The following is an 18,554-nucleotide window of genomic DNA, read 5'->3' as shown; positions in this document are numbered from 1 at the left end:
TGCACCAACGCGCGCCATGAAGTGCGGCGAGCGCGATCCTCCTGGGGGAAGACAACGTCGTCATTATCTTGGCTGTCTGCATCTTCATCATCTTCAAGGTAAACCTCCTCATTGACATGCCACAATCTTCATCCACATCTGCTCCATCACCACCACCACTGTCTTCATCATCTTCACCCGCTTCATTTTCATCCTTATCCTCCTGAGTAACCCCATCAGCTTCATCAGCCATGTATCTTAACATAATTTTCATCCTCATTCTCTGCATCTTCACCCTGCCCCTCCTCACCACCACCAACTTCATTATACTTGTCTTCATCCTCATCACGTCTTGTTTGTAATCGTTTACCTTCAGAGTTGCGTTAGGTTCCTCCTCTTCGGGCGAGTCCCAAATCATTGTGGAAAATGTTGTGCCCTTCAAAAGACACATTAAAACAAAATGAAACATTGAAAACGTGTCAACGATGCCTTTTTATGAAATTCAACTCTATTGAATTTGTCATCCCAATTTGGCTCATTTAAATAACCACACCCCCACACCAACTTTTTCCAAACTTGACAAGAAGTGACTACTTGGAAGGAGATGAGCACAAGCAAGCAAGGGCTTACCTCATCCATCAGGCCTATTTCATCGCCGTACTGGAGCACGGGCGTCCCGGGCAGCGTGAAGAGCAGCAGCTGGCACAGCGGCACCAGGGTCGGGCCCACCAGTGAAGCTAAGTGACCTGGGCCCTGCCCCCCCATGTTCCAGGAAAGGCGGGTTGGCCCGTGGGCAGCGTACAAGTCCAGCACAGACTGAACGAGCTGAGACGCGTCTCCCTCCGCAAGCACCATGGACGTCAGGAGGTCCACGCCGGTGGATGATAGAAGGGTGGACACGGCCGCAGCCGAGCGGTGCTCGGTCACACCCATCAGAAGTCTGCAGGGAGGAAAGATGATGATGATGATGATGATAGAACTTTAATCATCCCACAGCGGGGAAATTTACTTGTCACAGCAGCTTGCAAGAATACAAGAGACAAGTGCCATATGTAAAAATGGATAAATTACAGACAAGGACAAAGACAAGTGCCACTAGTAGCGGTAGAGACGAAACACATGATCAGGTGCCACGCACGGTGTAGAGTCTGACAGCAGTGGGAATGAAGGACCTGCGGAATCTTTCCTTCCTACACTGTGGGTGTAAGAGTCTGCTGCTAAAGGAGCTGCTCAGGGACCACACAATGTCATGGAGGGGGTGAGAGGTGTTGTCCATGATGGATTTCAGCTTAATTAACGTCCTCCTCTCACCCACAACCTCTATGGAGTCCAGGGGACAGCCCAGGACCTCTCGCTCTCCTGAGCATCTTATTTAGTAGTCTCCCCCTGTCCCGGTCTGAACTGCCCCCACCCAGCAGACCACAAGCGTAGAGGATGGCTGAGGCCACCACAAACTCATAGAAGGTCCTGAGGAGAGCCCTGCACACACCGAAGGACCTCAGTCTCCTCAGCAGATGGAGGCGACTGGCCCTTCTTGTACAGGGCGTGGGTGTGATTAGTCCAGTCTAGTTTGTTGTTAAGGCGAACACCCAGGAATTTGTAGTTCTCCACTACCTCAACGTCCAATCCCTGGATGTTCACCGGAGTGAAGTGGGGTTCTGTCCTCTCGTAGCTCACAATCATCTCCTTCGTCTTGCTGGTGTTCAGCTGAAGCTGGTTGAGCTCACACCAGCTGACAAAGTCCTCGATGACCGTCCTGTATTCCACATCGTTCCCCTCCGAAACATATCCAACAATAGCCGTGTCGTCGGAGAACTTCTGGATGTGGCAGTGTTTCTGTATTTCACCACAATGCAATGGCTGACCGGATGAGTGACTTGCAAGTACATAATTGGCCATGTTTGGTAAAAATTTCTCAAAGACTTATAAATCGCGTCACTGAGCGTGCAGCAGTTTTGAAGAACACTTTTGAACGATTCCTCTGACCTTCTGGTGGGCTGCTCGTTGGTCCCGTTCTGGACGATGGCCCGGATGTCGGCCCACAGAGATGGTACAGCGTTAGCCACGTACTCCACGTCCTCCAGCTCGATGCCGTCCACGCCCTCGATGAACCAGAACACCAGCGCCGACTGAGAACACCCAAACAAAGAATCAGGGATGGACGGCGCCCCTTGCTGGCCGGCAGCCACATCACCTTTAGCTTCTCGACCACCATGCTCACGCTGGCGTTGGAGAACCAGGACCCGGTGAACCCACGGTAGTTGGGAGTCAGATTCAGGACCACAGACATACCTGCAAGACCGCAATGGCAAAAGTTCTAGGAAGCGCTTAGTGCTTTGAACTAGCGCCCGACTAATTTGCTAACTCTGAGAATAGAATCTTAGACCCCCAAAGTGTGGGGGCCCACACGTTGTGTCTCGGTTCCAAAATAAAAATGTCCTTTTGTGCTCAATCACCTTTCCTGTGCGCGGTGCGCACAAGGTCCTTGAACTGCTCCAGACTTCCGGCATCAGCTGCGATCTCCTGAAAGTTCAGCGCGGCTGCATTGTCGGGCGGGGCCACGTGAACCGGCCCAATCACCAAACCTTTGAACTTCAACTGGGACAAGGCATCCACCGTCTGCATCACACCTAACACACACAATGACCTTCAAGTCAGTCAAGATGAAATAATCCAAAATCAAGTGGGCAAGCGGCCAACCAGGGGTTGCAACACATTTTCACCTTTGATGTCACCGGCGCGGGTGAAGGTGTGCACGCTGGGGATGCGGTAGAGTGCCCCCTGGTTCCACCAGTGGGTGTCGGGCAGGTCCCGGCAGCGCGGAGCCTGCACGATGATGAGCACGGCACCCACCAGCATGCCCAGCCAGCCCAGCCAGAAGAGAACCAGCAGCGCGCAGCGGGTGCGCACCCACCTGCAGTGGGACACGCAATAAGCGCCTTTCGCACAAGCCTCCGAGAGGTTGGGGAGAGGGGAGGGTTGGCCCTTCGAAACCCACAGTGCATTTGCCAGCCTCAGTGACGTAAAAGCTTTCAAAACAACGCTTGCAAAGCTTGCGTATTACCGTCAGCCCAAAGAAAGCACTGTCGAATAGATTTATCGTGCGGACGATTTTATTGACTTGAGAGGGTCGCACGACCAACCTCAGAAAAAAGGTGAGGCATGACAGGTCGCGACCTGAGTTCTGGTCGACAGAGGTCATTTTCTGTTAAATTAGTGAAGCCCAGTGACGTGCGGTGAGGGTTGGGGTTGGTGAGCACAAACGTACTGTATGACGCTAAGGCACTGACTCACAAGTCAGATTTACAAGCATACATGGTTGTTATCCCATTCTTGATTAAATTTAATAACATTTTAAACACACCACTGTACATTTAAACACACCACTGCAGTATTCTTACTTTTACTTGTAAATGAAGTCTTTTTTATAGTACCACTCCTTTTGAAATGAATGTGTTGTAGTCCGTCCGGTGAGGAACATAGTTTGAATTAATCCTGGCAAATCTGGCGTTGGCCTTCCCTTACTTATGATTTCTTGCTTTGACTGACTGTCAAGTTTTGAAAAATTTCTTATCTTCGATATTATACCCTCCATTTTCAGGGAAAATAAAGCCAAATAGCAACGCGTTAGCACCGAATGTTGTTGGTTGTATTTCTTTTCTTTTTTTTCTTCTTAATTTACTCTCGCATTTACTCGTGTCGTGGCTCACTATCGCCCCATTTTTGAGGCAAAAGTATTGGCTGCCTCAAGGCACGCGCCTTTTCCCGCTGACTGCAAGCACGCGCCGTTTGCACGCGCTCACTACAGTGTGTGTGTGTGCGTGGTGCACACGCTCACACGCACGCCCTGAGAGGCACTACCTGTCACTGCCTCAGCCTCCATGATTCTCGTCTCCCGTTGTTATTTGAACAAGAACTAGTTATTTGACTATGAAAATGATCCAAATGTATAGGAAACACACCAAAATTGCATTAAAAGCATAGACCACAGGACAGCTATTATATTATGTTTTATTATATTATTCATTTTTGAACAACTTATGGTGCCAGCTGAGGTAACCATGTTGAGCCCTTTACCGCCCCTGGTGGCAAGGTACACAGCCTCACCTGCCTCATATGAGTGCACGTGCCTGGTGAAGCCCATAGTTCAAAGCAAACAGACTTTGCTTTTCCCTTTCATGTCTTGGATGGCGGGCTTCTAAGCATTTTTTGTTCTTGTAGTAATTTCGAAACTATTTTTTTTTTTCCTAGCCTTGGGTAGAAGCGGCTCTGCACGACAGCTTCGAATTACGAGCGTGGGTTCGGAACGAATTACCCCTCGAAATCCCCCCCAAAAAAACCTCCTTTTGCACACGCCTTCAACTGGTCGTTTTCCTGCCGAAATTAAATGCATCTTGTTCTTTTCTGTAAAGCAGGATGTTGACTGCCGCTGTGTTCCTACCCGGGCGTGCCCGCCACTCGCAGCAGCTCCTCCTTGTTCAGCCCGGTAAACTTCGCCTCCCGCTCTTCTTCGTCCATCTTCACCTTCACGCAGCCGTTCTTCTCCGACAGCGCAGCTCCTGCGTCTCCTGCTCCGTTCACGAAAGGTGGCTTATCCTGCTCGCCCTCCTGCTGTTGCTTCTCGACGTCGGCATCCAGAAGCACCTCGCTCACGTTGGCCTCCGTCGCATCATCAGCATTCGCTGCCTCGGGCTGCTTGGCTGGAGCTTCGTCCTGCACCTCCGTGGCGGCCTGGTCTGACGTTGGCTTGTCTTCGTTCTGCTCCATGGTGGCTCCGGTTTGGCAAGCAAAAGAAACAAAGGAGACGTGACAATGATGGTGTTCAGCGGACGTTGAGGGTGATGAGAGGCACGTATGTTGCGTTCAGTGCTGTCGGGAACACGGACATCTCCAACCTTTTTATTTATTTTATTTTTTTTATGTGCGGCAATCACTTACCAGAATTAATCCCCATATACAGTCGATCTATGTGTAGACATACTTTACTTTGACGATTTAACTTCATCCATTTCTTCCGATTGATGTTTCATAAAGTGTGATATTTGATAGTCATGTTAAAAAAATAGAATTGTCGTTTCCGTGATGTCGTGAAGGCATCGTTTAAGAAGCTTTATTTTCTGAAGCTTACACACAATTTTCTTTATGCACAATGACTCACCACTGATAGAGACCTCTAATCAAGCAATTTCAATTAATTTTTAAGACAAAACCTGTTTTTATTTTCACAATTAACTGTCGTCTTTTTGAGGGCCGAGGGTGGCACGGTGGGGCACTGGTTAACACATCCGCCTCACAGTTAGGAGGGTGTGGCTTCGATTCCATATCCAGCCCTCCCTATGTGGAGTTTGCATGTTCTCCCCGTGGGTTTTCTCCGGGCACTCCAGTTTCCTCCACATCCCCAAAACATGCTTGGTTGGCCGATTGAGCACTCCAAATTGCCCCTAGGTATATGTACGAGTGTGGATTGTTGTTTGGCTGTGTGCCCTGCGATTGGCTGGCAACCGGTTAAAGGTGTCCCCCACCTACTATGTTTGAGAGCCCTCGAGCGGACATAGAGTGAAACTGCATCAGTGAGGTCCAAAACAAAGATTTCCAATCAGTCATTTTTATTCCAAAGAAAAAGAAGCGGTCACAAAAGACAGAAGCGGACCGGTACGGTCTGGAGGACGAGCGTCGGTCGAGGTTTGTCATGCGTCCTTCCATCGAAGAAGCCGATCGGCCAACGCCTCCTCCTGCGAGGCGAGGCCCAAAAGTTGCGAGACGCACGTGTTCTGACACCAAGGCGTAGAGCAAAGGCGCACATTTTGAGTAGATCATTGCATTTTACAGTTGAATAAGAACTAAATTACATTTTAAATTTTGATTCATTAACAAAGTATTTTATAACAATTTGTTTTATTGAGATAATGTAAGCAAATAGGGCACACGCATGAGTTTTCTGTTCAGACCGCAGGCCCACACGTCCTACCAGCTGATCCAGGTTGGCGGCAGCGCCGGCGCATCTGCTTATAGCACTTCTCTTCTTGTCCCAAGTCTCCACAAAGTCTGTCGCCATCTGGACCACTTGCACTACAAACCTGAAGCAATAGCAACTTGTGACCCGCTATGAACAAAACACGGACATGTGAGCGGCTCCTGCGAGGAGTCCAAGCGCGTCGGACGCTACCGGCGCAGGTGGGCCGGGACAGGAAGGTTGGCGCCTCCCAGTGGCCTGCTCAGTTGCTGGGCCAGGAGCTTGTGGTCCTTCAGGACATCCTGCAGGTGAGTGCAGAACATCTGCAGCGCCTGCAGCCTGGCAGCTGGAAAGAAAGGTCATATTTGTGCTACAGAGTTCTGAGCGCAAACTCACAAATCGATCAACGTGCGTGTGTGTTCTTCACCAAGGTAGAACACGTGCGTGGCGTCTGCGTTCTGCTTGTCCGCCGTCAGTAGCTCCAATTCCAGCTGCAGCTGCAAACCAGAAAGTGAGGCTGATGAGCTTATCAGCGTGTGATGAATCACAACGGGCGGGCTGCTTGACCTGCTCCAGCTCTTTATGCATTTTGATTCGTTGTTCGGCTTCATGCAGCTGAAAGGAGAAGACGGAGCTCTGCGATGAGTTGGCGGATTCGAGCTCCTCCTAAAAGCATAAGCAAAAGCAAAAGCAAGCAAAAGCTTAGGTGACTTAGATTAATTTGCCAGTTACGAATTAAAGAGTTAATGAGGGCAACTTGCTATAAGTCTGACCTGAGACACTGCCCCACTGGACACACATTTGGCTAGCAGGCTGGCTGATGACGTCATGGTGACGGAAGCTACGGTGCATTGAGGCTTCTGGGGAAGGAACTACGTTGTGACGTCACGCTCAATTATGCACATATTTCATCGAGTGATGATTGACAAATTACCATTTTGAAAGGAATTCCTCCTTCGATGTGCACTTAAACCATTTGCACGTACATATGGTAAATATGAGCGCTTGTTATAATTTCGTGATAAAGTTAAACAGGTATTGGTTGAAAGAACAAAAAATAAGGCAAACAACTTACCGTGATAAACCAACAGACTTCTTAGCCTTATGAGTTCAAAGCTCTAAATTTGACAGCCGTTTGTAGCAATTTGAGCCCGCCAGACGCTTTGAGTTTCCGTTTGTCTTCTTCTACTTGTGTTTCGAGACGATGTAGCCGTTGCACAGCGCCTCCAAACCCAAGGACACCATGAAAACTGCAACACCTAGACTCGCGATAGCGCATTTGATAAAAAGAAAAAAATGGTTTGCAAATGAGTATATTTCTTTTTCTAATTTCAAAATTGGCTGGCTGCTCTGTTTGGGACACAATTGATGTGTTTTGGGACGTCTTGTCATCAAAAAACAATAACGCTTGAGTTCAGTTTCAATTAATATTTTTGTCTGTCTGTGATTTAACGTGTCCGTCAGATGGACTTCAAACAGCCTTTATTGTGCAAATAAATAAATAAATAAATAAATAAATAAATAAATAAATAAAGAAAGAAAGAAAGAAAGAAAGAAAGAAAGAAAGAAAGAAAGAAAGAAAGAAAGAAAGAAAGAAAGAAAGAAAGAAAGAAAGAAAGAAAGAAAGAAAGAAAAACTGGTTCAAAATGCATCCGGGTCTCATCGTGACGTAACATACTTTTCTGAGGCGAACAAGCCAATTGGAACAACCGGCGGCGCGGCAAGGAGCCGGAAATGTTGTAAACAGCCAGCCTGGAAGCCGCGATGAATTTACGTGAAGCTCAAAGTGAACTACGGCATCTTTTGAGTAGAGTCGAACTTTCTCAGCTGCCGAAGTTGCTTGACTGGATCCGAACTTCAGGTACGGTTGCTTCCCTGTGACGTCTTCTGCCGCATTTGCTAACTTCGGCCGTCGACGGGTCCCGTTGGAAGTTGTTATCGACTACGTTTACCCACAATGCCTTGAGTTTGCAGATGAGCTGGATGAGCTGCTGGTGGACAACAATCAAGTCATCCTGAGGTGCATCGCTGATGACGTCAGGGAGAGCCTACCACTGGATGCCATGCTGCCGTCTGAAGCCAACGCCCTGCACAAGGTTCCACAAGCACACATGGCTGTCATGTAGCCCCTTTCACACTGGCCTATACGGGTATGTTGTTAGTGAATGTGCGTTTGTACCTGGCAGATGCAGTGCCACTCGCGTCCGTCTGTCCACATTGATGCCTTCCTGTACAGCGACAACCATGTGGACGCCCTGTGCGAGGAGGGACGGATGAGTCGATGCTACTGTCTCAAGTGCGGATCCCACAGCACGGCGCCTCTGGGTGCGTGAAGCCGCCACCGCCGAATCACGGCGCACCACTAACCCTCATTTATCTGCCGTGTGCGCCAACAGACTTTGTGTCGCACTCGTTCTCCATGTGCGAGCTGCTCTTCTTGTTCCAAAACGTTCTGCCGGACTTGAGCGGCCGCATGCTGGTGGACGTTGGGTCGCGGCTGGGCGCCGTGCTCTATGGGGTAAGATGGCAACACACGCATACACCGCAGTGCTGACTTGGTCATCCTTTTCGACAGACATCCACGCCCGTTTCACGCTTCTGTATTCAGGCCTTTCTCACACCGTTCTGGCATCCCACATTTCCCCTCTCTCACTTTGTCTTTGCCGCCGCCATACGCCCATACCTTTGTGTCGTTCAGGGCTTTGTGTACAGTGCGGCGTCCCGGCTTGTTGGCGTGGAGCTCGACGAGGAGTTTGTTCAACTGCAGAACAAGATGGTTCTCAAATACGGGATGGAGGCCAGAGTCCAGGTGGGGCCACCTCTGATGTGTGGTAAGGGGGTCTTTGGATTCGAGACGTGGGATGGCTTCCCGCATTTGTGAGATTGCTAGTTTATTGACAATCTGAATGATATTTCTTGTGTTCATGCGATATCTCAATATGTGTGTATCTATAATATATGTGATATTTAAAGGTGCAGTATTCATTAAATGTTTAAAAAAGTCAAATGTGCTACATTTGCTTTTATGTTTAATATCTGTTTTACATATGGAATCTTTAATGGGCAGTAAATCTGGGGTGCTCTGTGTTTTTTGTTTTTTTTGCGCTTTGAATGTATTCTGGTGTTTCAGAATTATAGAATGTGTCGGATTTGTGTGTTTATTTGCCACTGTCGTTTGTTTGTGGAATGTTTTTCATTCATCGATGGCAAGTTTCAAGTATTCAGAGTATGTTTGATGGCTCATTTGTATTTATTGGTGAAACGTTTTCTGCCGCAGATTGTCCATGCTGATGTGTGCACGCAGGAAGCTCTGCTGCGGACCGCCGACGTTGTGGTCATGAACAACGTCTTTGAGTATTTCCTGGAGCCCGACCAGCAAGTCAGGTCAGGATGGGCTCGCGCATGCACGCACACAATATCAACACGCACGGGATTAACACACAACAGTTCAAACACAAACGCGCGCAACATGGGTGCAGCAAGGTTGACGATTGTCTGACTTGCTTCGGTACGTCCGAGTCACGAGCGGACTTTTCCAACGTGACTGCTTGAAAGTGAAGGCATGCAACTTGAGCGTGTGACCCGGTCCCTCCCGTTCAGGGCCTGGAGGTTCATCATGCGGACGTTGCGGAAACAAGGTTCTCTGCTGGTGACGGTGCCCAGCCTGCACGACGCTCTCCACCCTCTGCGGGTGAGGCTGATGCTCAGCGATTGACCACAGACCCGGGAGGGCAGCATTAATTAATTTTATTCTGTGCGTCCTCTTTTTGCCCATTAGGAGGCGCTGCCGGCCGGCTGGGTGGAGGAGCTTCCTTTGGACTACCATGTATACGTGGGTAAAGACGCCGACCCAGAGGATCTGCGACAGATCCACCTGTATAGGGTCTTATGACCTGGACGTTCCTTGGACTATTATCTCGAGTGTTTGTGTGTCTCAAATCAGCAAAAATACAAATGTTCATGTTGATATCTGCGCAAATAATTATGTGTTGATGCCTCTCTTGATCTAGATCAGGATTGTCCAAACTCAATTCCGGAGGGAGGGCTGCTGTCCTGCCTGTTTTCCCACACATCCACCTGTCCATATTTGCCTACTTGTAGATTTAGTCTGTTCTGTCTAGTCATTTAGAGCAGTGGTCTCCAACCCCAGGGCTGCGGACCAGTACCGATCCATGGATCATTTGGTACCGAGCCGCAGAAGAAAGTATAAGTAACTTGCATTACTTCCATTTTATTTATCTGAATCCGAACGATCTTTTATTTTGAAAAATGGACCGGATTCTTCTACACCTAGTGACGTGAACAATGAAATTATGTTGGTGGCTCGATGTCAGGAGGACGCTGCGAGTAAAGTTGCATAGGTGTTCGCATACAGAATTACACCATGGAACTAAGAGTTGAAGAGTGTGTTGGGACCGTGATGTGCATGTGATGTGTCTCTCTATGGGGTTGATCTCAAATGACGTCACGTTCGCTCATAAATATTCAGCGGATGCGGTCAGTCGGACAAAAATTGTGTCCGACTGATCGTGCAACTACATTTGCGCACATCATTTTGGAGGAGGATGACGTACCGGGGGCGAAATTCCAACACAGTTTTATTGCTAAACATAGTGTGGAACTACACTAGACGTTGGCTGACACGCAGAGGCCTCAAAGTCAGCGGGAAGAAAGCCGTTTTGGTCGAAAGGTATGCTTTATTTTACGATAGCTCTCACTCAGGTAAGGTCCTGCTAAGTAACCTCGTGTTGCTGACTTTCCTGAAAATTAATCGACAAACATAGTGTGGAACAACTTAAACGTTTTCTGACATGCAGAGAACTTAAAAGTCAGCTGAAAGAAAGGCGTTTTTGTCGATAGGTAAGCATTATTGTGTGATAGCTCTCTCACTCAGGTGAGGTCCTGTAAGCTAACCACGCTAACCTCATTGGCCCATTTCCACCGACAAAATGCAGAGAGCATATACATATTCAAGATTCAAGAGTTTTTATTCGCCATGTTTGAGCGTGCCAAACAAGTTATTTGATTTCGGTAAATCACGGCCTCTGTTCAACATTTAGGTGACTAACAACACTCAAGACATGTGAAAAATGGCAAAATATTCTCAAATATCCCCTGATCTTAAACTCCCAAGAAGGCAAGGAAAAACTCAAAACTCCAGCTAGGGGAAATGAGAAACCTTGAGAAGAGACCACAGATGGGAGGGTCCCTCTTCTAGGATGACCAGGCTGCAATGGATGCAGAGAGGACACATAGTACAATTCAAAAAAGGTGTGGAGAGCAGGATGTTATTGCACAGTAATGACTGAGACTCTAAGAGTGGTGTGAGTTCATCAGAGCAACAGCCTGGGGGAAGAAGCTGTCTCTGTGTCTGCTAGTTTTGACGTACAGAGCTCTATAACGCCGTCCGGAGGGGAGTAGTGTGTGGAGTATGTGTGTTTGGTGACCTTATTTACTGCAAACCTCTGCCGTTTACAAGTTTATACCCACCGAAAGCATTTCTCTCGGCTCATCCATGGCTTTGGAAAAGATAGGAAGAAAACTCGCCTCATATGATCCCGGTCAACATATCGCGAGTCGCTCCGGCAGACACCAAACCAGGAGTGTTTGGTTGTAACCATGATAGGTCTGTGTTAGAAAAATTGTATATATATGTTATCATGCGTTCTCTAATGAGTACTTATTCACAATATTACTGTTCAGTATGCTTGCTGCTTTGCCTTGCTTATTCTTATCTTGTACAACAGAACAGAAGGATTACGGCTGGGTCAGGGGCGAGATGACGGTTGTGTCAAACAAGATGCTGCTGACAGCTCAGCGTCCACCAGAACAGATCGTGAAAACAACACGTCAAACAGTGCGTCACGAACCTTCTGATCTTCCTTAAAGAACGTCACTTTCTCTTTTTATCTCTCAGAATATCGCTTAAACTGTTTTGCTGATATAGCCATATCTGCACGCAACACTTTGTGCGTTACTTTTTGTTTCTTACGAGACGAAGCCACAATCTCTTTCCCCCCCCCTTAAGGGCTAATCGTCTCACACTGTGGGTAGGGCATTCCAAATAAAAAGAGCGAGGAGTGTAAAACAGATTTTTAGTGTAGTCGGATTGCTGTAAGTCTGATTGCACTCCTCGCGAGAAAAGACTCAATATTCTGCCTCACTTGTTTTTTGTCTGCTGACCCTTTTCTCTTATTCAGATATTCAGTTAGCACTTTGAACCTAACAGATTTTTGGGGGCTCGTTCCGGGGTCTCAATAGACCTATTTCGGGATTCCAGCTGACTTTTCGACCCAGGACAAGTCCTTGGCCAAGGCATATAGAGGAAACCCTTTTCACGGGGCTGACTCGATCAGTCGGCTGGACGCCGGAGTGGTTGACGAGATCATCCGAGGAGAAGGCCCAGCAGACTGTGAGTACGGATCTTGATTCTGTTAAAAGTAATGAAAGTGCAGTGACAAGAGGTCACTTAAAACCTTGACAATTCTAGACCCTATCAAGTGCAATTAGAAACAGTTAAATTCTGCAGGGGATGGTGGAGTCCCCTGACGTAAAAGTCAGTTAAATTCCACGGGAGGGCGGACTCCTCTGTTTTCTAAAAAGTACAGGTAATTTGGAGCAGTTAAATTCCACTGAGGTGTCGTGGGGCCTCCTAACTTAACCTTCCTAATGTGTTAGCTTTCTGCTGCCATCTGTGGTGTTTTTCTTAACTCTTGTTTAGCTGGTTTGGCTCCCTTATCCATGAAAAGATAGGTTTTATATCTACTTCAAGAAAAAGGCAAAATAAGTTTTCTTACACAATAGGAAGGTTAAAGAGTTTGTTAAAATCCACGGGAGGGTGGACTCCCCTGCTTGCCTGTGAGACGATAAAAGTGCGCATTGTGTGTGTGTGTATGGTTTGACTGAGAGTGACCTCATTTGAGCTCTCCTCTATGTAAACAACACAGGGTTGCAAACAGTGGCTTTGTGTGGATGAAAGCAAGGACTCTCTGCTTCCTCCGGGAAGGTGAAAAGAGACTCGCCACACATCGAACATTTAACCACTGTCCTGTGAATAAAGTTGGCTTTAGGACACTGTAGGTGCCATTCGAATTGCCAACTCCGAAATTTAGAAAATAAACCATGGGAAAATCAAATAGCAAACAAAAACCGCTACCCAGACATGAATTAAAATGCAAAGATTGGAAATTGATGGAAGAGGTCGACCCCGAAAATGTAAAATATCTTGACAAATGGATAACCGATTACAAATTTGATGGTCAGCTGAAAACAAATTCATTGAATAACCTAAAGCAATCAATTGATGCTAAATGTGGCGTAAAGAAAAATAAAGACGGATATTATCTAATAGTACAATGGGAATTGGAAGCTGAGAAGAGAAAATGTGGGCAGATGAGAGGAAAATTGAAAGATAAGGAAGACGAAGAAAAGATAAAAAAGAACTTGCTGTTGCACAGGCAGGAAGATGATGAGACAGTGTCAGGGCGGGCTCGCTTGAAGGCCGAGGCTGACAATGCGATGAATGAGGATGAGAAAAATGATCAAATTATAAAGACGGAGATTGCAGCACGCCAAAGCGAACCAATTTTTCCGTCTCTGTACCCCAAATTACCAAACACAGATCATCCTCCTGAGTATAGTGATTCTACTCGTGGTATGTTGACGCGGAGCCGTGCTAAGTTGGGTCCCTCGGCTGACGCATACCCGATGATTGAAGTGGCCAATCCTCATGATGACGGAGGACCCACCATTTTAGTATACAGAACATGGACCCAAGCTGATATAAAATCAGCAATTGAGGGCATAGCAATGCCCACTGAAGATGTTGATCAATACTGTATCGACATGAAACAACTCATTGCTTCCTATAATTTGAGAGGCGATGAAGTACAACAGGCTTTCATGGCATCTTTAACCAAACATTGGGCAAGCGTTAAAGGCACCTGGAATCCCTTTGATTCCCGGGGCCGTCCATTGGAATGTAACAGGGTGCCATTACAAACAGAAATTGACCAACTATTGGGCAGGATAAAAATAAAATTCGAACGTAGAGCAAATTACACAGACATTGGCCGAACCAAACAAAAAGAAGATGAGTTGTTTGAAGACTTTAGACACAGACTAGAAAAAGTGTTCAAAGCCAATAGTGGCTTGGAGCATGGAACTGATGTTTATGACCAACAACTCAAAAATGCTCTACATGCAAATTCGCGACCAGCAATCCAAAACTGGATCACTAAACATATGATCACTTTCCCGACATCTACCTTGCCACAGTTCATTGATCATGCTATACACGCCGAAAAAGTTGTCAATTCAAAAAGAGCAAAAGAGAAAGGGAAAACAGGCACCATTTTTTTGGTCAATGGAGAGCAGTCTGAAATGTTCTATCAAAATAAGACCTTCGAACCACGCCTAGTGGGGCGTGGTCGTAACAAATTTCGTGGCAAAGGTAGCGGCGGGTATAGTCGTGATTCTCCCAATTATAAAACAAATGACCAGCCCGCCTCAGGTCAGTCAAAACGATACAATGCTGAACCTCCTATTTGCTGGTCATGTGGGAAAAAAGGCCATATAGCAAGAAACTGCCCAGGCAAGGGCGAGAGTAAACCTCCCTTATGACTAGCCGACAGTCAAACTACAGTTGAAACAACTGCCTGGCCAACAGCTCCCCCTGTTGATGTAGATTTGAACATTCAAGATTTGTTGATGAACAATATTGAGAAGCCAGTGATAACTCTAATGGTAAACGGGACTCCAATAACTTTTTTGTGTGACTCAGGGGCATGTGTGACCACATGTCGTGACATACCTCCAGATGTGCAAAAAAGCGGTAAAACTTTTTGGGTGAGAGCAGCAAATGGGCTGGCAACCCCAGTTCCCCAGTCTCGACCAGTTTGGATACGGGACCCAGAAGGGGGAAGTTGTTGCATTCCCATTTTGCTGATGCCCGGTTGCCCTATTAATTTGCTAGGTAGAGATGCTCTCACTGCCCTTGGGCTTTCCCTTGTGTCTCTTAACGATCAAATTGTTGTCAAAAGGCGACACCAGTTACAGATTTTTGGTCAATTTCACTGCTACTATTTTTATTCATTGGATTTGGCTGATGCAGAAGTGATGGAATTTGGTTCCCCTCTTTTGGCCCATGTGGCCACCCTTTTGCGCTGCCCTGAACAGGCAATGGAAGCCAATGAACTACACATAACTATGTGGCATAAAGACACGCCTGGTCCTGATCACAACTACGAGAACATGCTTGAGGCTGCTACACCTGCCACCTTGACGACATCTTTCCTTCTGCATGATGGTGAGAGCCGTGCTTGTGTAGTCATACAAACGGCTCCCCCTGCTGTGCAGAAGTTACACGTGTCTCCCACTCCGCTCCACATCTCTCTCTACAGGCCTCACACCGCAACGTGGCAAAGTTTAGGATTTATGGCTGGTGAGGCCTTGGCAGCTTCTGACTGGACTCAGGTTAATCCTGACTCCTTTTATAGTCCTTCCACCAAGCTCTTCAAACAAAATATGACTCAAGACTTGTCATTCATTAGTGGAATTCACGCTGATCCTGGTGTTGAGCAAACACCCTCATTTTGAGATTATGTGTTGACGTCTGATGACGAGCACATCCTCGCTGAGGTCCCAAGTCATCTTTGGTCTACGGGTCCTTCTGACGTTGGTTTAGTGAAAGGTGCGCTTCCTGTTGTCATAAGACCTCGAACTGAATACCGCCCTTGTGTGAGGCAGTATCCTTTAAAACCTGATGCTTTACAGGGTATTGCACCTGTTATTTCTGATTTGCTAAAAGCAGGTGTCATTGTTCCTTGCCCTGATACTCCTTGCAATACTCCAATTTTCCCTGTAAAGAAGGCGCCCCCTTCTGTGGGGTGGAGAATGGTGCAGGACTTGCAAGCTGTAAACAATGCTGTTATTCAGAGAGCACCTTGTGTCCCTGACCCGCATACCTTGTTGAATTCATTGACACCTGATGCGAAAATCTTTACAGTGATTGACATTAGCAATGCTTTTTTCTCTGCCCCTATTGCAGAAGAGAGTCAGTTTTGGTTTGCATTTACATATGCTGGCTCAAGGTACACCTTTACAAGGTTACCACAAGGGTACTGTGAAAGCCCGACAATTTACTCGCAGGTGATGGCAGCCAGCATGGCTAAATTTGTCCCGCCAATGGGAAGTCAAATCTTGCTCTATGTTGATGACATTTTAATAGCATCTCCTGATTTTGCCTCTTGCCAGAAAGACACACTTGCAGTGCTGCATCACTTGGCAAGTGAAGGCCACAAGGTCAGCAAGGACAAGCTTCAACTGTGGTCCACTGAAATTAAGTATTTAGGCCACAATCTAAGTTCCCAAGGTCGATCTATAGTTGAGAGCAGAAAGGCCTCTATTTTGCAAGCTCCTAAGCCACTCACAAAGAAACAAATGATGTCTTTTTTGGGTCTCACAGGTTATTGTAGAAGCTGGATACTTGATTATGCCCAAATTGTTGCTCCTCTGTCCAAATTGATGTATGTGGAAAACATCTCAATGTCCACTCACTTAAAATGGACTCCTGAAGCTGAGGAGGCTTTTGTGTTGATCAAACAGACTTTGGTATCCAGCTCCACTCTAGCCTTACCCAACTATGATAAGGCATTTGTCCAAACTGTTGACTGCAAAGGTCATTACATGACCTCTGTTTTACTCCAATCACATGGCTCAAAGTTGCGACCTATTGCTTTTTATTCCTCTAAACTGGACAGTGTTGCATGTGCTCTCCCACCATGCGTGAGGGCCGTGGTGGCGGCCTCCATGGCTGTGGAGAGCAGTGCTGGTGTTGTGTTGTTTCATCCTTTAACACTGAAAGTTCCTCATGCTGTCTCGGCCCTTCTGCTACAGACTAATATGACTTTTCTGTCGCCTGCACGTCATCTTTCTTGCATGGCTACGTTACTGTCTCAGCCGCACCTGACCGTTGAAAGATGCACGACACTCAATCCTGCCACTCTCATTCCCCTTCCTGACGACGGTGAATTCCATGATTGTGTCGATGCTGCCCAACAGATTGCAAAGGCTCGGCCTGACTTGAAAGATACGCCTCTGCCAGATGGTGATGTGGTTTTTGTTGATGGGTCTTCTAAGAAAAATGAATCTGGAGTGACCCTTACTGGGTATGCCATTGTTACTGCCGACGAAGTCTTGGAGGCTGCTAAACTGCCATCCTATATGTCAGCACAGGCCGCTGAGCTCATTGCTTTGACTGGGGCCTGCAAATTGTTTGCAAACAAGTCCGTCACTATCTGGACTGATAGTCAGTATGCTTTTGCTACAGTGCACGTTTTTGCTCAGCAGTGGAGCAACCGTGGCATGATAACTTCTACAGGGAAGCCCGTCACCCATTCCACATTACTAACTCAACTTTTGGACGCTGTCCAGCTACCTTTAAAGGTGGCTGTTTGCAAATGTGCTGCTCACACTGCAAGATCTGATCCTGTTTCTCTTGGTAATGCTTTTGCTGACAAATCTGCTAAGGCCGCTGCAGAAGGCCTGCTCCATGTCCTCTCGTCTCTCACTGATCATGATTCGATGTCACACATCTCCCCTGATGTGTTGCTTGACATGCAGTCTCAGAGCCCCTCCCAGGAACGACTCTCTTGGGAAAAACGGGGTGCAACTAAAAACACTGATGGTCTTTTTGTGTGACCTTTGGGCAAACCTATCTTGCCTCGTAACTTGTTCAAATGGGCTGCTATTTCGAGTCATGGGGTCACCCATGTCTCGACGGGGGGTATGGTGAAACAAGTTGAAGCTATTTATACAACATACGGCTTTGCAGCTTTCTCACAACAATTTTGCAGAGCCTGTCTGATCTGTGCTAAACACAACCCACAAGGCAATTTAAGACCTCAGAGAGGGAAATACCCGACTCCATTGTATCCGTTTCAGACAATACATATGGATTATATTCAATTACATAAATGTGAAGGGAAAGAATATTGTTTGGTCATAATAGACGCATTTTCTAAATGGGTAGAAACATTTCCTACCAAACATGCTGATGCACTCACAGTGGCAAAAGCCTTATGCAAAGACATCATTCCAAGGTACGGTATTCCAGAAAAAATTTACAGCGACAATGGTCCACACTTTGTAAATCAAGTAGTGCATAACATTGGGAGAATGTTCCACATAAATTTAAAGAACCATTGTTCTTATCATCCACAATCAGCTGGCCTTGTTGAGAGATCTAACGCGACTATAAAAAACAGATTAAAGAAATGTATGGAGGAAACCAAACGACCATGGACTCAGTGCTTAGACCTGGTCAAAATGTACATAAATATTACAAGTACAACAGGGCTAACTCCCTATGAAACTATGTTTGGAAGACCTTACAGGCTTCCTCAGTTCAAGAACACATGGGAGATCCCCGAGGAAGCCACATTAGCTGATTACATGAGAAAAATGTTGGAACGTCAAAAGAATCCAACCAATAACACTGATGATGAACCCATTTCTCCGCAGGAAGACCCCAAAGTGGTACCGGGAGACTGGGTTTTGATCAAGAGTATCAAGAGGAAGAATTGGCATTCACCCAAGTGGGAAGGTCCCTTTTTGGTACTAC

The 18,554-nt window shown here is 46.8% G+C and overlaps 3 protein-coding genes across 7 annotated transcripts in view; 1 reads left to right on the top strand and 2 right to left on the bottom strand.

Moving 5' to 3' along the window:
* Positions 1–4,869, bottom strand: part of LOC125980744 (amino acid transporter heavy chain SLC3A2) — a 5,399-nt gene extending 530 nt beyond the window's left edge. Inside the window, exons 1-8 of the mRNA XM_049740231.2 lie at positions 4,421–4,869; positions 2,703–2,893; positions 2,436–2,609; positions 2,174–2,271; positions 1,966–2,108; positions 610–919; positions 350–415; positions 1–41 (exon numbers count right to left, since the gene is read on the bottom strand). The exon at positions 1–41 is cut by the window's left edge and continues 530 nt beyond it. Of these exons, the coding sequence (XP_049596188.1) occupies positions 1–41; positions 350–415; positions 610–919; positions 1,966–2,108; positions 2,174–2,271; positions 2,436–2,609; positions 2,703–2,893; positions 4,421–4,746 (1,349 nt within the window). The 5' untranslated portion in view covers positions 4,747–4,869. The remainder of the gene's footprint in view (positions 42–349; positions 416–609; positions 920–1,965; positions 2,109–2,173; positions 2,272–2,435; positions 2,610–2,702; positions 2,894–4,420) is intronic.
* Positions 4,870–5,568: 699 nt separating this feature from the next.
* haus2 (HAUS augmin like complex subunit 2) lies at positions 5,569–7,749 on the bottom strand. 5 transcript variants are annotated; one of them, XM_049740278.2, is made up of 8 exons: positions 7,611–7,749; positions 7,008–7,191; positions 6,706–6,792; positions 6,500–6,598; positions 6,360–6,429; positions 6,146–6,278; positions 5,948–6,056; positions 5,569–5,750 (listed from the first exon to the last, which is right to left on the bottom strand). In XM_049740278.2, exons 3-8 carry the CDS (start codon positions 6,760–6,762, stop codon positions 5,667–5,669), a joined length of 552 nt encoding a protein of 183 aa, XP_049596235.1. In that variant the 5' UTR covers positions 6,763–6,792; positions 7,008–7,191; positions 7,611–7,749; the 3' UTR covers positions 5,569–5,666. The 5 variants fall into 5 exon arrangements, with proteins under 5 accessions (XP_049596235.1, XP_049596236.1, XP_049596234.1 ...); XM_049740279.2 differs by having other exon boundaries at positions 5,569–5,711; XM_049740277.2 differs by lacking the exon at positions 5,569–5,750 and having other exon boundaries at positions 5,759–6,056; positions 6,706–6,804.
* zgc:109986 (uncharacterized protein LOC553566 homolog) lies at positions 7,644–12,083 on the top strand. The gene is made up of 9 exons (XM_049740236.1): positions 7,644–7,793; positions 7,907–8,028; positions 8,119–8,257; positions 8,329–8,450; positions 8,631–8,741; positions 9,210–9,316; positions 9,533–9,623; positions 9,711–9,859; positions 9,943–12,083. The coding sequence occupies exons 1-8, from the start codon at positions 7,697–7,699 to the stop codon at positions 9,822–9,824; spliced, it is 903 nt and encodes a 300-aa protein (XP_049596193.1). The 5' UTR covers positions 7,644–7,696; the 3' UTR covers positions 9,825–9,859; positions 9,943–12,083.
* Positions 12,084–18,554: the final 6,471 nt, after the last annotated feature.

This window comes from Syngnathus scovelli, chromosome 14, assembly GCF_024217435.2.
Source record: "Syngnathus scovelli strain Florida chromosome 14, RoL_Ssco_1.2, whole genome shotgun sequence".
Classification (NCBI taxonomy): domain Eukaryota; kingdom Metazoa; phylum Chordata; class Actinopteri; order Syngnathiformes; family Syngnathidae; genus Syngnathus; species Syngnathus scovelli.
The sequence above is the reverse complement of the archived record's forward strand: the minus strand, read 5'-3'. Positions and strand labels throughout refer to the sequence as shown.

Excerpts from the sequence above, each read along its gene's own strand:
- haus2 (XM_049740277.2), bottom strand. The coding sequence starts at position 6,762 with ATGACGTCATCAGCCAGCCTGCTAGCCAAATGTGTGTCCAGTGGGGCA. Across the intron at positions 6,599-6,705 it reads CCAGTGGGGCAGTGTCTCAG|GAGGAGCTCGAATCCGCCAA; the intron begins GTCAGACTTATA and ends TTATGCTTTTAG. Across the intron at positions 6,279-6,359 it reads CACGCACGTGTTCTACCTTG|CTGCCAGGCTGCAGGCGCTG; the intron begins GTGAAGAACACA and ends CTTTCTTTCCAG.
- zgc:109986 (XM_049740236.1), top strand. The coding sequence starts at position 7,697 with ATGAATTTACGTGAAGCTCAAAGTGAACTACGGCATCTTTTGAGTAGA. Across the intron at positions 8,258-8,328 it reads CCACAGCACGGCGCCTCTGG|ACTTTGTGTCGCACTCGTTC; the intron begins GTGCGTGAAGCC and ends GTGCGCCAACAG. Across the intron at positions 8,451-8,630 it reads TGGGCGCCGTGCTCTATGGG|GGCTTTGTGTACAGTGCGGC; the intron begins GTAAGATGGCAA and ends TGTGTCGTTCAG.